Raw genomic sequence first — 19,391 nt, 5'->3', positions numbered from 1 at the left:
TTTTGGAGTGAAGCCAACCTCCTAACACTTAATCTCAACTTTGTAGGATACTTAATACACTTTACATTTTATCCCCAGAAGGTCCCCGTTATTTAAGGATTCTGCTAACTACTCAAACGTGCACACTATTAGAGTTCAAAGAAACACGCTGGCCATGCTCGCTGGTTGTTCTTGCACATTGACTTGGGCTTTCATCTTGCAATGATGTTTTTGAATGAAGACATTTTCAGGCTTTATTGACAGCTGCTTTCTCACTGGAGGGAAAAGTTCATCTTTTGAAAAGCCTGAAACTGTGTTGAGAGCTGTGTTACCAAGGAGGGAGTTTTCAGCAGCCTTTGTGCAGCACAGGCAGCACCACCGCTGGCCTGGCCTCCCAGCTGTCAAAGCCTCCAGCTACCCTCCGGATAAGCACCTCGACTCAGCCTGCTGCCCAGCTGCCAAAATCCTCCTTTTAGCCCTCGGAAAAGTCCCCTACTTGATCCCCTCTCTTTCACAGCTGTTGAAACCCTCCGCCTAATTCCCAGATAAGTACCCTGACCCAACCTCTGCAGCAGCTGCTGGAAGCTTCTTGCTAAACACTGAATAAGCTCTGGTCCAGAGCTCCCAGCCTTCCCAAAGCTCCTAATTTCCAGGTGTCATCCACCTGGCAATTAGTGAGTGCTCAGTGGACTACTGGACTGTAAGAAATACATATGTAAATTCTTACTTGTTCACCTGGTTACCACTAATCAACCTCTGTTTCTTAATAGCACTGCAGTAGCAGACCATTTTAGGTGTTGATGATGAGTCACCTGCCATTATTGTTTGTGTTGCTCGAGAAGCTTCTTACTGTCTCTTCTGTTACAGGCAGAAAGCTGAGAATACTCATGCTTTTAATCCACTGCTGTGTTTTTACACAGCAAACCAGAAAGCTCTATTCCTTATGATATCTGGCAGCTTTCCAGCAACAGCCAGTTCATATATGAAAGTTTTAAATAAATTATTGTTCTAGTATACGCCCTGAGGTTGGAGGAGAAAGAACATCCAGGACTAACAAACCTGATTGTTCTGGCAACATCACTTCGGTACGAGCTGGCATTTCTGAATTTTTTCCTTTTCAAGACAGTGCTGTGTGAGCACGTTACACAACAATGTTCATTTTTCTAGTCCTATTTGCTGTATATGCATCAATTGTCTGCCATATCAGATCTTCTAGGTATTAACCCTGCCCTGAACTCCCTTCACCTTGTGTAGATAAAGCCAATAGCTTGTCTGACAGTATGAGTTCATTAGCCTGTGTGTTACTCCTCCAGTTTATTACCTTCTGGGGAAGGGTGTGACACAGCCCTTGGAATGAAAGCACTTTCCAACTTGGCATTCTTAGGTTCAGAAATATACCTCTTCACTGCAGCCTGAAGTTTCAACTGTACTGCTTACAACGCAGTGATTTTAAATTATAATCAGCCAGCGTTGAACTAAGTGATTACTATGCTTGTAGCACCATGCTAGCTAAAATTCCCATAAATTATTATGTGTGTTTTCCTTAGGCAAGTACTGGAAGTCAGTGGAGCCATACTCTGTGCCAGTGAATTGTGCTCTGGCTGAGTCTCAGAAACAAGAGAGGGAGGAGACAGAAACGGTATCTGCTATGGCCTCCCTTTCAGTGGATGTTGAGCAGTGTATCCCTCAGGAAGGCAGCAGGTAAGCATATGCAATTGTTGCAGAGAACAAGGCTTTCGCTCGAGTCAGGTGAGATGAAGACTGCTAGACTAAGGGTTGTTTCAAAATTATCTGCTAGTTGAGGTACCTGGAATTTTTCATCCCTGGATTTGAGTTCTCTCACTTGGCCACTGGAAGCAGAGATATTCTATGCTAGCAGGTATTTTTTTGGGCTCTGTAATTCTTTACTAAGGTTCATGATTAGTACAAGAACCTTGTTTTCTCCCCATGTCTAATGGTCTCTAATACATAAAAAGTGCATTATCCATATGAGGAAAATAGACATGATCAAGTGTAATCAACCATATTCTTCTCATTGGAAGCTATTCAAACCTGTTTTAGTTTTCATTTTCTAGGAAGGCATTTAACACACGGTCAGATAAATTTAATAAGGATGGACTTAAATCATTATTAAATGATCTTAGACAAGCATTAAAATTACTTCCCTGGAAGCAATGGAACGGTGCCAGTATAAAACTTAAAGCAATCCTGACCAGGATTAGCGCCAACATTTTCTGTGTACCAAGATGAAGGTACACCAGCAAAGAATGAGAACGCTGTTTTTTCCAGCTTGTCAGCTGCTTTTTACGTTAATGAAGATTGCTTTCAATTTCACAAATTGAGAAAATGATACAGTGACTGCTGTTTTGTTTTTTGCCGATTAGAGATGAAAAAATTTGATAGCCACTGAATACTGTGTCATCTACAAAACAGTATTTCTTCAGGGAGTTGTTAGGAATCAGAAAAGCCACTGCAGAAGTTCCTGGAGTTTCCTATTTACCCATTTTAAGGACAAACTTTCCTGTCCTTCACCAGTAAAGGAAGACCCAAAATGCAGTGGAACCATTCGGTTTCCATCACACAAAGAAAACAGGGGAGGGAGGAGGAAAGGAGAAAAAAGCCTTATAAGGAGACTCATCAGCTCCCTGCAGGCTGTGGAGCAGAGCTGTGTAACAACAGGAGAGAAAGGAGGGAGCTGTGGGTAGGCAGAGTGGTGGTGGGAGTGGAGCCAGAAGGATCCATGGCTCCTACGTCATGACAGCTACTTGTTTGATTTGGTTCTTGCCTCCCGCATTGGCTCTTTTAATCAGGACTGAACTGATAGGCATCAGGGGGAATAGCGCAGTGTTAAAAGCTATGGATGCGTTTGGGAGTGAACGTCTCTCACAACAGTGGGAGTGCTCATCTGTCAATGAGATAACAGACATGGCTCAAAGGGACACACAGGGAGCAGAGCTAGCTAGTAAAGTTCACAGTATTTACATAATTACCTTTCCGATGGTAATTATATTTTAATATGCTATGGCTATTGTTGTGCTAGTATTATTGCAAACAAATCCATAAAAGCTTGGGGAAGAATCCATGATGAACAGGAGACAGTTTAGGTTTGTGAGAGTGCTAATCAGTGCTCAGCTAAGGAATAATGTAAGGTTTGTCATATAAATTTGTGACAGTTACAAGACACTTCTGCTAGCCAAGGACAGAAAGGTGCCTGCTCGTGTGTACATGGCTCTGAACTATAAAGACTTTTAGTTAAAGTGTTGGAACTAATGCAATCAAACAAAGCAAAGCTTTAAATTGTCTGAAAAAGGGTGTGGTTAATTTTGTGTATTTTTACATTGCTCAGAATAACCAAGACTTGTATTTGTTATGTGCCTCCACTCACTTAAAACTACAGCCATTGAGAGCAACTGCTGATCCTACATGATTTGAACAAAATAACCCTTTGACTAATGCTGCACTTAGTTATTGTATTTATTACCTACCTACTGATAACCTGTGACAGTTTCCGCCCATTCTGAAAACAGAATTTCAGGGCGGAGCTGAGGGAAATGGAAAAAAACGGATGTGCGGAAATGTACACAAGTGGAATTCATGTGGCTGCCAGATTCATTACACTTCATCAGTTCTGGACTCTTATAGGGACGAATCCATCATGATGAATTGTTCTGTGGAAAAATGGCTTCGTTTGAAATATCTTCTGTGGTGCTGCAGAGATTTTTCAGCAAGCACAAAAAAACCCTATGCACGCATGCGTTCCTGAGTCTGTTTCCACATTCGTAACCCACAAAGAAGTCACCCAAAGCCAGATTGCCATCAGAGAGCGATGGGACAACATAAGTGCTGTCCCACTGGGCCAAAATTGATAGTTAGGTTTTCTGAGGCTTCTGGACATCATTCTCTCTGTTTTCTTCCTGCTGAGTGTAAGGAGGAATATGGAATCAAAAAGTCACCCTGATCCTGAGTCTGTTTCCACATTCGTAACCCACAAAGAAGTCACCCAAAGCCAGATTGCCATCAGAGAGCGATGGGACAACATAAGTGCTGTCCCACTGGGCCAAAATTGATAGTTAGGTTTTCTGAGGCTTCTGGACATCATTCTCTCTGTTTTCTTCCTGCTGAGTGTAAGGAGGAATATGGAATCAAAAATGGTCACCCTGAAGGTCTGATTTTGAGAGTCCTCTGGGCTGTGGGGAGACCTGAGAGGACCTGGGTGCACTTTGAGCATGAATGAAAGTCCAGCACGGGATCATAAATCCAGGGACTGATTTGACATTGCACACCCTGGTTCCAGGCCAGTATAATTTCATTCCTTTCACGAAAACATGACGTTCATTTCATAGGCACATAACAACACAAACAGCAGTAATGTAGTCATGAGTCCAACTTTGCTTTTTCACATTTGTTATGTTTGTTGTAATTAAGGACCAAGTATGCAAAGCTCCTTTTCGAGCCCCTTTCTATGGCAAATGACAGGGCTGCAGGGACGTGAGGAGCCATCTGGGCTCTCAAGCCCTCTTGATAAGGCCACTGTAGATGCGCCCCTCCTCCCCCCATTGTAGATGGGGGCCACCTTCAGAAGACCTGTTGCAAGCCTTTGCATTGAGTGTTTGTTTGGGAAAGCTAGTTGTGACAGGTAGGGCAGGATCAGAGCAGAAAGCGCCATGGCTGACAGGGCAGCCTGAAAGTTCCTTCATTATGCCAGGAGCCGATTTACTTTCTCTTAATTCCCACGATGGTCAGCCAGGCTGATAATTCTGGCCTGTATCTCTAACCCTGTTTCACTGAATTGATGGTAGAGATCCTGTTGACTTCAGCTTTGGATGGTCAGGCCTCCAGATGAAGAGAGCGGCAGCAAGAGCCTCTTTGCGGGAAACTCTTGCCAGTTATGTTGGAGGATATATTGGTGTTTGGAGAGAGATGACTCACTTTAAACTCAGATTTTGGGTAAAGCAGCTCTTTTCCTGGCCAACTCATATCTGACTCATTTACCACTGATGAATAAAGGATAAAATGCTCCTGGCTAAGGCCCATCTTAAGTATTTCTCTTTCTTTCTTCTCTCTTTCTTTCTTTTCTTCAAGTGACAGTGCCGATTATTTTTTTATTCGATTTCCTCTGGCAGGCTAAATGAAGAAAACCGTGAAAAGCTGCTATGCTTTTGGTGTTTTATTTTACCAAAGCACAACTCTGCATTTTAAGATCCAACTGAAACTTGATTATAGACTTCAGAAGAGAACAGATATAGAAAAAAGAGTTTGTGGATAGGAAAGAAAACATGCATGATGCTAACACAGATTTAAATACAGATGCAATTAAAGGAACAGGCATGCCCTATAAAACATTTCTAATGACCCTAACTTTTGTGCATTGATAACTGCTTATTCCCTATGTGAGATACAGATTTAGCTGATTAGAATTGTGCTTTGGCCAGACACCCATTTCAGAAATTGTGCTATGAAAATGTTCAGTACAGTGCTGTCCCTGATACATTGGAGCTTCTGTATGTTTCTTCTTAAAATGGAAAAATAAAAGGGTGTGGAGGGAGATCTCTTGCACTTACTATTTTTACAGCAAACAGTAAATCTTGAGGATGACATTTATCAGAATTTGACTTTATGGTCCTCATTCAGGCGAGCATAGATTTTACTCAAATGGAAATGAAAACAAAATGTAACTTTTAGATATTACTCTCAGTGTTACAGAGCTAGCAGTTGCAGTTTCAGTCACATTGCATTATATTACATACATTATGTTATATACTAGAGCAACTGGTTGGATCATGGGGTACAGCTAGCCGTCATCTAGGGTCACTTGCTGTGTTTGTGTTTCAAGTCATAAAGCTTCACTTAGCATTTCCCTATTTGGGTATCCACCTCAGTTGTGCTGAGTAACCTGCACCTACCTGGCCATACCTCACAGGATCTGCAATCACAGCCAGGCTCAGGAGCTGAAGAACAGCTTCCCCAGGTCAGGCTGCAGCCTTATCTTGCCCACCTTCCTCTTGTTCCCCGGTGGTGGGTGCGTAAGGAAGAGAACCAGGAGCAGAGGAGTTTGAGAGCCAGCCTTGCCCTGCTGAGTCAGTAGATCTCAACAGCTGTATCTGACCCATCCTGTGTAAAAGCCTCCAGGATACTTACCCAGGCATGAACTTTTCAAAGTTTTTTTTTAACCAACTTACACCTTTGGCACTCAGGTAGTGAATCCCACAGCTTCATCAGGCATTGCCCTTCTTTTTCTTTGCTCTAAACTTATTAACCAATAAATTCACCGGGCAACCCCTAGTTCTTGCATTGTGAGAAATAAAAGCAGTTCTTTTCTTACTCATAGTCTCTGCCCCATTTCTGGTTTTAAAGGCTTCAGCTGTCTCAAGACTCTGTATTCCTCCTGGTATGAAAATAATTTCTTACCTCTGATGATTCTTGCCCCTCTCTGTGCCTTTTGTAGTTTTCTTTGAGATGGAGTAAGAACTGCATGCAGGACTCCAGGTGTTGGGCACACTGTGGATTTGCACAGTAGCTTAATGTTGGGGATTTTTTCTTGTTTCTGTTGCTCTCTGCTCTTCTACCATTAACTCCAAGCTCTCAGTCATAGCCATCACTGTGTATAAACAGCTAAAGCTGTCCTCCCCCCTGTTTTATGTATTGTGTGTTAGTTTGTGTTTGTTTACCTTCTTTTCCACTCAGAAATGGTGTTACGGGCTTTAGAACTGACTAGTATCAGTAATTTGGCATCATCAACAAACATTATCACCTAAATCTACTGGTAGTCTGCCAAGTCTTTTTGAGATGCTCTGGAGAGTCCCTCCATGGTGAAAATTCACTAATATTATCGTCTGTTTCCTACTTTTGATGGATCATTAATGTATGAGAGGACCTTCTCTCGTAACCTAGTTTCCTCAAAGCATTTGGATAAAATAGTTGGAAGACTTTCTTTGCACAGGGATATCACTTGATCCCTCTTCCTTAATTTCCTTCAGAAACTTCTAATAAATTTGTAAGGCTTGCTTTCTCTGTAAGTGTTAAGACATAACTCTTACCCAAATTACCATTACCTAAATGCCTACTAATTCTATCACTGATTATAGCTGCTTTCAATTTCTCCATACAGGCTTACTGTATCTCCTATAGTTTCCAAAGGGGGAATTGCATTTCTTACCTTCTCTAACTCTTGTGTGGGTGCTGAGTTAAGCAGTAGAATATGCTCAATAATTATTTCTTTAGCAACATTATAATTGCATTCCCCTAGAACTCAGTGGACAAATATCATCTGCTCTTAGCAATTTGGCAATGTTTAATATATCAGTTTGTTCTAGTGCTGATTCGGTTTAAGAGAGTTCATCTGCAAATAATAAAATCTCCCTGACACTTCTCTAGTGAACACAGATATAAATAGTTCATTTTGCTTTTGTGGTCTACCTTCCTTGATGCTCCTTTTATGCTTTGATCATTTCTTCTGATGTATTTTGAAAGATCTTTTTATTATTAATTTTTATGCCTTTAACATGTTGCGCTTCAGACTCTCCTTTGGCCTGCCTCATTGAGGGCTTACATTTAACTTGAGAGAGTTTATAGTTCATTTAATTCGCCTTATTTGCACATTACTTCCTCTTTTGAGAGTATACGTGTAGTTACCTTATTCTGCTCTTAAACTATGATGGTTTTTACTTTTAGTTCCTTTTTATTTGATCCATACAAAGTCCATTTTTACTAGGATATACACTTACTCAGGATCTCTTATATGATGTCTTTAGACGCTCTTCGAATCATCTCTATGGTATAGAAATGTACTTCTTTTTCCCCAGCTCTCTGCTACCAGAGGATCACTTTTCAATTACAATGATCTTCCCTGAGACAGCTGAGTTAAATTAGGAACAGATTATGGCATAAAACAGCCATACCATGCCAGAAAACCTATCTTTTGTTCAGCAGTTTCTGTGACTTGGAAACATACCTTGAATTTTTATTTTTATGTGTGGTGATGTAGCTATAAGGAATCTCCGTAATTCTAATTTTAAAAATAATGTAAGAGAAACATTTAATTTTTTGGATAATGTACAGGGTTTATCTATATTCTTAAATATTAACTTTTTTTAAAGTGTAGATATGAACTATTTTAAATAATATTCTCATAAATAATATGGTTGCCATTTATTCTCAACTGCCACAAAACAATACTTAAGATGTCACACGTTTTGCCAGATTTTATCCCTATGGTAGGATTTTTGCCTCATCTATTTCTTTTGTTTTAAGGTTTAAACAGAATCATTTTGTTTAGCATTAACTGCAAAAAGGCTACTTCATTCTGCCATAGTGTGAATTGCACATATAGAGAGCTATAGGTGAGCGCTCTTTCCAGCACACCAGAATAAACAGAGCGAATGCAAGAGGGCTCTGCTCCTAGGAACTTGCAGTTTAAATAAGCCACAGTGAAGCCTTAATGAAAAATCACAGTTGTGGTTCTACAATCATTACAGTCCTAGTTGGTATCTTTCTGAATCTGCTGACCGCACGGAATCAGTCCGGATCAGAGCCGAGCTCACAGCTGCACCTCTGAGGAACCAGAGCATACAATACGGGATGGGGTTTTTTTGCCTGTTTTACTTTTTTATGCCAACTTCTTGTCAGCTACAGGAAGACTGACTGAACTGATGTAACTAACAGTGACATAACTGAAGTAACATAAATTTGGCCTGTCAGACTCTGCCCCCTCGGTTTTTTGGATTTTTTTGAGAACTTTTGATTTCAGCAGAATGGGTGTGTATTGATTCACCGCTCAGTGTTATGGGACTACAGTGTTTTTCTCTCTGTACTAAGGCCCTAAAACTTTACTGGCTCTCACACAAAACTCTGGCCTAAGACGTTATCCCATAAAAACGTATGTTTCTAATGATAAGCCATTGGATAGATCCAGTGACTTCTCTGACACTAATAAAATGAAGTTAAAGCATACACATAAATCTTCAAAAGGAGTCTGGAGAAGGCTGTGAGAGTACCCACACTGAGAGACAGCAGCTGGATTCATCAGGGCACCCTAACCTCCTCTCCTTTTCCGAAAAGGACCTTGCATCTGGCACTTGCATATAAAAATTTCGTGGTGCTTAGGCTCTGGCTGATGCGGAATATTGGCATATTGTTGGAATATATTGGAGTATATTAGAATATAGCACTCAAGGTCAGTCCTGGCACTCAGAAGCACCCTTGTCAGTGAAAAATTGCCCAGGACTAAAACACTGAATAAGATCACCTCTCATTTGTACTAGGGTCATGAGAATGTCAGTCCCAGAAGCCAAATACATGTGAACAGACTGTTGCACGTACTGCTTCCCTAGATCCTTACAAATAACCCAAATCCCAACTTTCACTTCCAGAGGTTTTCCAGAGCTCAGCTCCTTCCTGCTCTGCCAATCGCCAGTTGAAATCTATTGACAACTATTTCTTCTCATTCGCTTACTCACAGCAGAACCTAAAAACTGAACTGTTATCTGCTTCCAAATTATCCTCTTTCCAGACAGCCCCATAAGGTCTTGGATGTTTAACAAGGGCTTATTGCACTTTTGTGTTATGTCAGAGGACATGCAGGTCTTCCAAAAGTGGCTGGAGAAAGTGGAAGCGTGTGGTCAGCACAACAGCAGCATACAGCATCAGTATGAATTCTCCACATGGTGCATTATCCTTTATCACACCTGAGGACCTCAGGAGCAGGCTGAGCTCCATCCTCCCCTGGCTGCCACTGTGCGGTCTCTGCTGCAAGCCAGAACAATGCAAGAGAGGAAAAAGAGGGAATGGAAGAGGGCTTCACCTCGCCTCTCGGGAATGAGGGAGCTACAGTGGTTACTGTACATAGGAAACATTCTCCACCATGTGGTGAGGAACAAAAGATTTGAGATTTATAGATTAATAATTTTTTAGGGTCAATAACCCTTTGGAAAGTGATTAGTCTGAAAAACGTCTTCTTTTTCATAAATCATTTATCTGACATTTTTCAACATACTAGCTGTGATCATTCCAAATCATAAAGGAATAACCTGTATAAAATCATTTAAAGACACACTGCTGAATTTTTCATTGGGAAAGACTTTAATAAACTCCAGATTCATTTAAAATTCTCTGGCTTCCTTGCTGAATAAACTACCAAAGCCCATGCAAGCCCCCATTAATTACTTTTTTTTTTCCATGGGATCTCATGAGTTTGTACTTTCTGAGGGATGTTTTACTGAAGTCAGTTATTATACTGGCTTACAAGATTTAACTGGTAAACGTCTCGTTTATTAATTTGCGTTTACTTTTTGCTCTCCTCTCATTTCAAAATTGCTTGAAGTGACTATTTTTAAGGAGGTCTTAAGCTCATTTGTCATATGGTATTCTGCCAGACTGAGGTGAAAAAAGGTTTGTGTCCAGATTCTTATGCCCTTCAATAGTGAGGTCTCACCGTGATCTCAGAAGCTTCCCATTTTATAATTGCCAGCATAATCCTCAGGTGTGGTAGCTTGTCAGATACAAGGCACTACGACACTTTACGCCATATGATGCTTTACAGCATATGTCCCCACTGTTTTCTTACTGGATGTTTTAAAGAGCTCATCTTGCCTAAGCTGAATATTTCCCAGAGGCTTTCAAATAAAAGATATACGTATAATCTGATTTTATATTATTAATAGATACCTTCTCTATGACAGTGATCTGCTGATCGAGTTCAGAATTTGGTCTGAGAAGTGACAGGCAGGCAGGCAGGCAATGCATTTGTGAAAGCACAGAATCAAAAATCAGAGGACTGAAGAAGAACCCCAGAAGAAGCACTGCTAACTACTTGGCTACTAGTGAACTATTTCGCTTTAATGGTATGGGCCCGCTTGAAAAAATAAATGCATGTATTTTTAGTTGCAAAAGCTCGTAAAATAAAAGTATCGCAGCTATTTTTTTCATGAAATTATTTGACTCTGTTGACACAAAGCATGTACATTTCTGGACAAAAAGTTACAAAATATTCTGACATATTTTAATATAAACAGGAACATTTTCAGTGATTGCTTGGATCTAAAATGTTTTTCCACTTGACATTTGTTTATACTTCCTAGGAAAGAAACTCTATTTATGGATAACTGAATAACACAAATAAACATCAGAGAGAGCTGAAAAATCAGCTTTGATTATGCATGAAAATCTACAATGTCATTGTGTACTCTTGTGCCGTATTCTGATTGCCTGTTTATTTTTACAGAGCTGCTGGCGAGCCCATGGAAGAAGAGACAGCCTTGTGAAGTGCCAAGTCCTCCCTGATATTTCCTGTGGGTGACATCATTGTGTATCCCCCCAAAGCACCCTCAGACATGTCTTGTCTGCTGCTTGGGTGGCACAGATCAGATGGAACATAAACACTGGGCACAAAACTCTGAATAGCAGCTTCACTTGTTCTTTGGATGGACTTGAAAGGGCCCTAAAGATTCCTTAAATGTAACCGCTACAATTCTAGAGTTACAGTAAAACGGGCTTGGGAGAAAGAGCCTAGAGCATGCTTTTTATATGCTGTTTGACCCGCTCACCAACATAAATTGTGAAATAGAGTATTACAAAATTCTACATGATAGATTATAGATACGAGAACTGCCCCAGCCAGCAAAATACTCGGTAAACTCCATGAATCACTTTCTGACACTTTTTACTGGGTAATTTTTTTCATACTGTGTTAAATTGTTAATAGAATTTGTTTTCTTTGCTCTGTGTAATGAAAAAAAGAAAAAACAACTTTATTTTACGTGCCATTTTCTAACCCCCTGTAATGAGTTCTTAGCTGAATAAGTGAAAGGTGTGTAAATTGCAATGAGGGATTTTAGCTAAAGGGAAAGCACTTCTTATTGTACTATAAATCCCCTGAAGTACTGTGCTTGGTGGTGCTTTATTTTCTTTTCCCTTTTCCTGGCCATCCCTCCTCATTTCATGTAATCTTTTCTATCATAGAAACACATTCACGATTCCCTAAAATGAGCGACCTTCTGCCTTTAAAAAAAGTGCTGTACCCTCCGTAGTTGACAGTAGCTCTCACCAGATGTGCAGCAGAGATCAAGTAGTCTTTGAAAAATGGATGGCTTTTCAAATGTGCTTTTAGTTTGTTCTGAAATGTTTCTGTGTCCTGACTCTAAGAGCAGCGATCTTCAGTAACTGCGTGCAGCTCATTTGAAGCTCAGGTGTTTCTGTGGAGGTTGTGTTGGGGGTGTTTTTTACAGGTCATCATGTGAACACGAACTGATTCGTTTATGTAGTCCTGCACCAAGAGAACTGATGTTGCTTAAGAAGCTTCAAAGGGTTTAGGCTTTATTTTAGACCCCCAAAGTACAGCAAGATCTCCCTGCAACGTGACTTTAGCTGTTTAATTCCATGTTTGAGAACGTAACATAGAGTTGTGCCTTTAGCTGATAATGAACGCTTAAACTGTTACACGTGTTGCCTTACCGTCGGAGAAAGAGATAGGGCATGTATGTAAGACTACTTCAAATGAACAAAACTCTGCTACAGCAACTTTTTTTTTGTTTACAACTTTCTCACCTAATGAACCCTGGGAGATACCTTGAAGTATTCGACTTGCAGTATTTGATAGCTCGCTCAGCTTTTAAAAGCAAGTGATGTTCATTTTTACATATTTTCCAAACTCAAAAGATATATTAAAGCCATAAGTGAAGACTGTCATGCTTTTTATTCTGAAATCTGAAAGGAACCTTAATTAAAACAAGATTTTGGGGAAGGCCATGATATGAAAGATATGGAACAATGTGGTTTCAGTTATAGGCAGACTCAAACCTGTAAATCAAAGATGAAAGATTTCACTCAAATAGAATTATATAATTCTCTTTTGTTATGCAGTCAGACTATATCTTTCATGCATTTGGGTTTGTTTACGATTAGCATTTTAATTTTAAAGACTTTTATTACTTATACAAAAGCTCTCTGCTACAAGTTAGAAATCTGAGGCATGCTTTGAAAAGGGAAATCTAAAAAAGGAATGTCATTTCCTATAATGTGAAGTAAACTTTTATTCTGAAAGGCTTACTCTAAAATGGATGCATGCCCCTCAGAAAGTGAAATAAAATTCTACACCCATTTACAAGCCCAAATCATGCTCGTTTTAGTAATGCAAAGAGTCCCAGCAGGCTAAATTATCTCCTGGTGTAAGCCACCTTGCCTGACTTTGGGCTGTTCTGAAGGGGTTGTTCATATGACTAAAGCAATCAGGAGTTCATCCTGTATTTTCAGCAGACTTGTGATGGCAATCTTGCTTGCTATTTACTGTAATTTTCTTGTGGTCATCAAAGAAGTTTCCCTTTAAGGAAACCAAGGACCATAGCTGATGAGTTGGGTAATTTGTAGAGCTTTTCACATTTTGAAATAACGGCTGCAAAATTTTAATTGTGTGCATAGTAAGATCATTTTAAAATTAACCCCACAAATGCAAAATCTGCTTGTGTCCTTAGCTTGCATGAAACTGAATATGAATTGCAGCCCAAAATGTAAGTTACAAACTTTACCAATTAAAGTCTATATTCTGGGTGGAAATCAGCTAAAGCTGTCCTTTGTAGCTGGAAATGCTTTTAAAATGCCAAAATAATTTGAATTAAACCACATTATAAACTCACACTTATGCATTTGTACAGGCGTACTCCCAGACAGACATCTAGACATGCTGTTGGTTAAAGTTAGGATCGTTTGGATAAGCAAATGTGCAAATAAACTGCGCACAGATTGTGTCCAGAACTCTGTTCTCACTGAAGTCAATAGAAAAATCCTCTTTGATTTCAATGGGGGACGGATCAGGCCCTGCTTTTTTTTTTTTCCTTTAAGTCCAGAGCACCATTACTTTTTGATTATGTCATTACAAGGCACCGTACAGCCCTCTGGGAAATGATCGAGGCTTATGGTGAATATCAACACTTCCTTCAAAGCAGACCTGTGTTTTCTGAGAGGGCAGTTTCACTTGCTGCTGTTTTCTTCTCACAGTATTTTTTATTACCATCAATAGCTCCCCATGGATTACAGTTAAAATATCTCCCAGCAATTTTAGACATACTTCCAGGGAAATATTCACACAGACACTCTTAAAAATGCCCAGTTTTAGCTGGATTCAACAACAAATTCCAAGAATTTCAGAAAGATGCACAAATTGCATGTTTCTCCATTTCTGATGTTCAAATTCAGAGGCTTAGGAGCTGTTTTTGAAGAGACGTCATAGTCTTATGTCTCCCATAGACCTCAGCTTAGGCTAGGGAGATTGACACCTCTGAAAATTAAGTCCCAGATATTTCAAGCTGGCTGCCAAAATATCTACATCTGAGCTTAGATTACTTCTAAAAATGAACTGAAATGGATAAATGCGGGGGGGGGAAAGGTGGTTTCTGTGAGTGATTCCATGGAGAAGGTGAAGCTGAGGAGGTGGCAGAGAGCCCTTGAAGCCAGGGTGACCCTCTGCCTGGTGCTGGTGGCACGGGGGCTGCAGGCGGGTGGGAGGACATCCCACAGCACCACCACCCCAGGCTGCCATTGCCGTTAGTGGCAAATCCTTGCCTCACAGGGGAAGTGTGCAGGAATTTGCACTCTGCCTCTGGATCAAGGTGTCTCTAAGCCACCAACCTCCAGAAAGAGAGATGTCTCAGCAGCAAGTACCACTAACATGCTTGCTCCAGTTCATATTCTTCCTTAGTGTTAGGGACTAAATATTAATCTCAGTGGGGCTTTTCTTGTATTCTTGTATTTTTCTTGTATTCTTAGGTCATTAAATACTTTTCTTGTATTCTTAGGTCCTTAAATTCATAGTAGAAACTGAAAACTGAAAAGTGATATGACTCAGGATATCAGGAAAAGAATTATTTTTATCCCGCTTAATGCTTTTACCTGGGCTGGAGTGGGAACAATGATGAACATTAAATCTCAGAACTGCTAAAACCTAAGAGTGTCTGGCACTTCATTTTTGGACTCTGTGTGCAGGAATTCTGTATGTGCTCATTTCGCTTTAATATAATCTGCAGCAATGAAGAGCTTGATTATATGATCCTTTTTCAGGCAAAATTCCTAGCGAGTACTCAAAGTTCATGGGAATCTTGGCAGTGTAAAGATGGCAGAATTAGTCCCTTTTTTAATTATGTACCCTCCTAATTTTACTTTCAGTGAAAATGAAATAACTAATTCCAGGCAAGTGAATCTGAGGAAAATGAAATCATTAAGCTATCTTAAATAAGCAGCATAAAAGAAAAAGAAAATATAAACAGCTGTTATGCAAACAAAGATGGCTGTTTCTTTACAAAAAAGTCAACAACATGCTGCCAGCTGAATGAAAGTGGCAAAATGAATCCCTCTCTAGAGTATGTGGTAGCTGAGTTGGTGTCTTATCTAAGCGCAGCCTCCCTAAAAAACTGAGAGTCATAACCAGAGATGAAATATTAGAAAGGTTTTGCTGCAGCCAACACCAGAGGTCCTGTAGAGAGCAAGAATGTAGAGACCGACTAATTTGTGTAGACAGACAGCAGGACACTTTTGGGCCAATGTGTCTGGGACAAAGAATTAGAGGGAACTTTTCCAAAGGCACTGATGGCTGTGAGGCAACTAACTTTATTAGCTTGCAGGGGCAAGAAGATGCCCAGTGAGCATTTATTCTTTGGGAAATGCCCACTTTGTGCCACAAGCATACCCACACGCATGCAGACATGAACCTCGCTCTAAAACTTTTTGTCCGAAGCAGCAGCAGCCAGGTGTGCTGCCCTGACGTGTATGCTGTGCATTTGCCTGAGAAGCTATCAGCCCCTAGCAGACACTTCATAACGTGACTGATAGGGGAGATCTTTGTAATTTTTTTTTTTTCTCAATAGTGGCCTTTCCAGAAGTGTTGCAGTGCACGGTTGTTTTATTTTAAAAGGTCACAATAGAGCTTTGTGAACCATTCTACTTTTTTTTTTTACAGACTCCATATGGAAGTAAAACAGAATAGGTACATGGGGGGGGAACCTACTGGGAAAGAGTTTCTCTTAAATCAAGTTTCTGCTACCTGCTTTTCATCTTGGATTTGGAGGAGTTTGGATTCTTAATTATAATTTAAGCTTTTACTTTGTCGTGTCACTCGCTTTCTTTTTTTACCTGTAATTGAATTCACCCTTGTAACACATAGAAAACCATCAAAAAACCCTCTGTCTTTTCTGACAGATGCCCCTGCCCTTGGTGTGGGAATGAGAATAGCTTATCTTTGTCACTTCTAGCAGCAATCAAATGCTTCATTTTTGTGACAGATCCAAACTGGAGTGGTATTTTATGAGTACGATTTAGCTGGCTGTCTGCTGATTGTTAAAAAAAGAAATTGTGAAACTCGCATTCCTCTCTAACCTCAAAAGGGACCCATTTTGATTTTAACAATGTAATATTTTCACTTGATCCAAAAGGTTTTTGTCCCATGACATCTTGTTACTAGCTTAGTTTTAGTCTCTAGCAAACAGCACACCACAGAGAGCGAAGACTAAAAAGGACATTCCAGCAACTATTAATTATATCTCTTCTGCACAATCCTTCATCCTGCTCTAGTGCCATGCTCTGTGGTTCAGCATATTAGAAGAGTTTATAGCAAAATATAAATTGTTCTGTGCCATCAAAGATACTACTGTTCAAATGTTAATTAGCACACTGTGAGTTGGGCTGTAATTTATAAGGAAGACATGCTTCTGCGTGGATGGTCTGAAGGCAAGTGACGCATGAAATCAATGGCACTGGTACTGTGCAGTGAGAGTGATTCTGTGCTAAGAACTCCACACATTATCCCCTTCCCGATGGTATGCCTGCGTGTCCAGAGGCACATTTGCAATAGCAGAGCCGTAGGATGCCCTGATTCAAAGAGCACTGAAATCCCTCCTCTGACAGGCTTTGGGTAAGATCCAGGAGGCAGCTAGAGAAGAAACCTTAACTTTGCACTCATCCACACACAAACTGTAAAAAAAAGCGCAGATACAGATCTGAACTTGGCCCCACATCCCTGTTTCTGATATGAAGTGCCAGTTCTGCTTCTAGAAAAGTCTGTCTGAAAGAGCATTGACACCAGTGGATATATTCTATTGACTTCAGTGGGCTTCAGGTGGGTGTATACATCATGTCTTATGGGAACAGGTTCATACTCATGTCTCTTGCTGCTTAGTTTACTGCTATTTTAAATTTCTTGATCGGCTTAATATTCCAAGCTAGGATGCAGTAGGAAAGCATAAAGCAATACCTGGTGAAGTCATAACTAAAGCTTTCAAAGCAAACATTGCTGTGGGTTTTTACGACACTGACTTTTTGGTCTAGGGATGCACAGCTGAAATGTCTATTTTTTTCTTGGAAAATTGATGTTGCTATCTGTTTCTATGATAAAAAACAGTCCTTTTGCTCAGAGCACTAAAAGTTTATCTGTAATTTGTCTTTCCAGGCAAATCAGATTCTAAGGGATAAAGCATCAGTGGGACTGACCCAAAGGGCAAAATTTTTAAAGGTCAATAGTCATATTTCCACAAGAGTAAAAAGAACCTGTGGATTATTGTTATTATTCCTGATACATTTTTGTATCTGAAAGCATCCAATGAGTAATGTTAAGTAATATTGGGCTCCAAAACGTTGTTGATTATATATATACGAGCATTGGACTGGTGTGAAATAACCTTCAACCGAGTTGTTAAAATCCTTTTTGTTTTGTGTTTTGTATAATTCTTTGGCTATAGTCTTGCCCTAGTGTGAATAAAAGCTATTTGAAGTAAGCTTGTTTGATACTCTGAGCTTTTTTTTTTTGCCTGTTTTTTTTTAATCAGCGCTAAAAAGAAGTGGAGCTTTGAACATGCCACCCTGGTTGGATCATAGGAATCTGACTGTTAAAATATAAAGGGCGGAGCATGGCGAAGCTGGAGTGCATAAAAAAGGAACCACAAATGTTAATGTAAAAGTAATGTTACATAGCAGGCTAAAACCCACACAAAGCAGAGCATTGCGGAGCTCCAGCTTTAACACCAAGCTCATATTCTATAGTTCCTTTGGCTCATTGTCCTGAGGCGTTGCAGAACACATAATTCTCCTCCCAGTGAAACAATTTAAATAGTACATGTGCTGTTTTGAAAGCTGTAAGGCCCCTACTTTGTGGGAGGTGGGGAATATCCAGCACACTGCAGCAATACTCTGGACCACGGTATCACCCCAGCTCTGCTGTTATAAAACTCGGAGTTGTTACGCCGATACAACAGACCTGTTTTGAGAAAGGCACCCCGCAAAAGCAGTGGAGTGAGGAAGGACTGTGTTTGCTGTGAGAACACTTTGATCACTTGCACATTGTCAAAAGTAGCTCGCAGATTTAGGTCTCTGAGATTGCTCCTGCATGTGGAGCTTCATGCACCTAAACTTGAAAGCTGAGCGGGCAGAAGGGTGGCTGGGAAGTACAGGCACTTGATTTGCACATGCAAATCCCTACCTCCTGGCACCCATCCAGAAGTGGATTAAAATCAAAATGAAGCAAAACAGCACCCTATAATTTTAGCTTTATTTCATTCTTCAGAATAACACATTTTTTCCTTTCGGGGGAAAAGGACCCCAGCCCCAGAAACCCATAGCTCCATTCCAATCAATAAAATATTGTTTGAAAATTTGGACGTGTAACATGTAATTTCCTTGGCATATTTCAAAGAAGTTCCATGCCCAGAGGAGCTTAATCTATCCAGTCTATCTATCTGCTGCTCTGATTTGCTTGTTTCCTGTGATTCCATTGTGATAAATTGCAGAGCCCTGTGATAAATTGCATTCATCATGTCTTTCTGGCTGCCTCACCTGCATTTTGTACATTAAACCCTCTCCCCTGGGACTACTTCTAACATTCCAACCTTGTGAGAGGCTCCAGCTAGACACCGTTGCTGCTTTAAAATCAACCTGCCACAGAAATAACCCTGCCTTTGAGAAGTGGAATGGGTTTTTGGAAACCTTCAGGCTAACAATGCTTCTAGGAATCTCCTGTAGGTGGGTGGGAGTGAATTCTTCCAGATTCCTTCTCTCATGCTTTTTCACTGATTCCCCTGGAGACCTTCCTCCCCAGGAAAAATCTTTCTTTCCACTGGCAGCTTTGAAAGGAGTAGCAAGAGTTGGATGGCTCCTTGTCAGAAAGGGTAAATAGCATCATAAAAGCTGGATGGGTTTGTGTTGAGCCATTGCTCTTCTTCCTTATTTCTGCCTCTTTTCCCTGTCAAATGAGAGGAAGATGACATTAAAATTATGGTTTCAGCATGCTGTTGAGATACTTTTTTCTTTTCTTTTTTTTTTTTTTTTTTTAACAGAGAAGGGTTTTATTTTTCCCTTTGCTATCACAGTGGCCCAGGTACAGTACTCCTGGACACTTGGAAAACAGAGTTTCAGGATTCTTGTTACATCCTTCTCTGGACTTG

At 40.3% G+C, this 19,391-nt stretch overlaps 1 protein-coding gene across 2 annotated transcripts in view; it reads left to right on the top strand.

The window, feature by feature from the left end:
• HDAC9 (histone deacetylase 9) overlaps window positions 1-11,237 on the top strand; it is a 460,761-nt gene extending 449,524 nt beyond the window's left edge. For both annotated transcript variants that reach the window (XM_009282056.2, XM_019472795.1), the window contains 2 exons: window positions 1,527-1,680; window positions 11,198-11,237. In XM_009282056.2, coding sequence (XP_009280331.1) covers window positions 1,527-1,680; window positions 11,198-11,237 — 194 coding nt within the window. The remainder of the gene's footprint in view (window positions 1-1,526; window positions 1,681-11,197) is intronic.
• Window positions 11,238-19,391: the final 8,154 nt, after the last annotated feature.

This window comes from Aptenodytes forsteri, unplaced genomic scaffold, assembly GCF_000699145.1.
Source record: "Aptenodytes forsteri isolate BGI_AS27 unplaced genomic scaffold, ASM69914v1 Scaffold164, whole genome shotgun sequence".
NCBI lineage: Eukaryota > Metazoa > Chordata > Aves > Sphenisciformes > Spheniscidae > Aptenodytes > Aptenodytes forsteri.
Note: the sequence above shows the minus strand (reverse complement) of the source record. Positions and strands in the feature narration are given on the sequence as shown.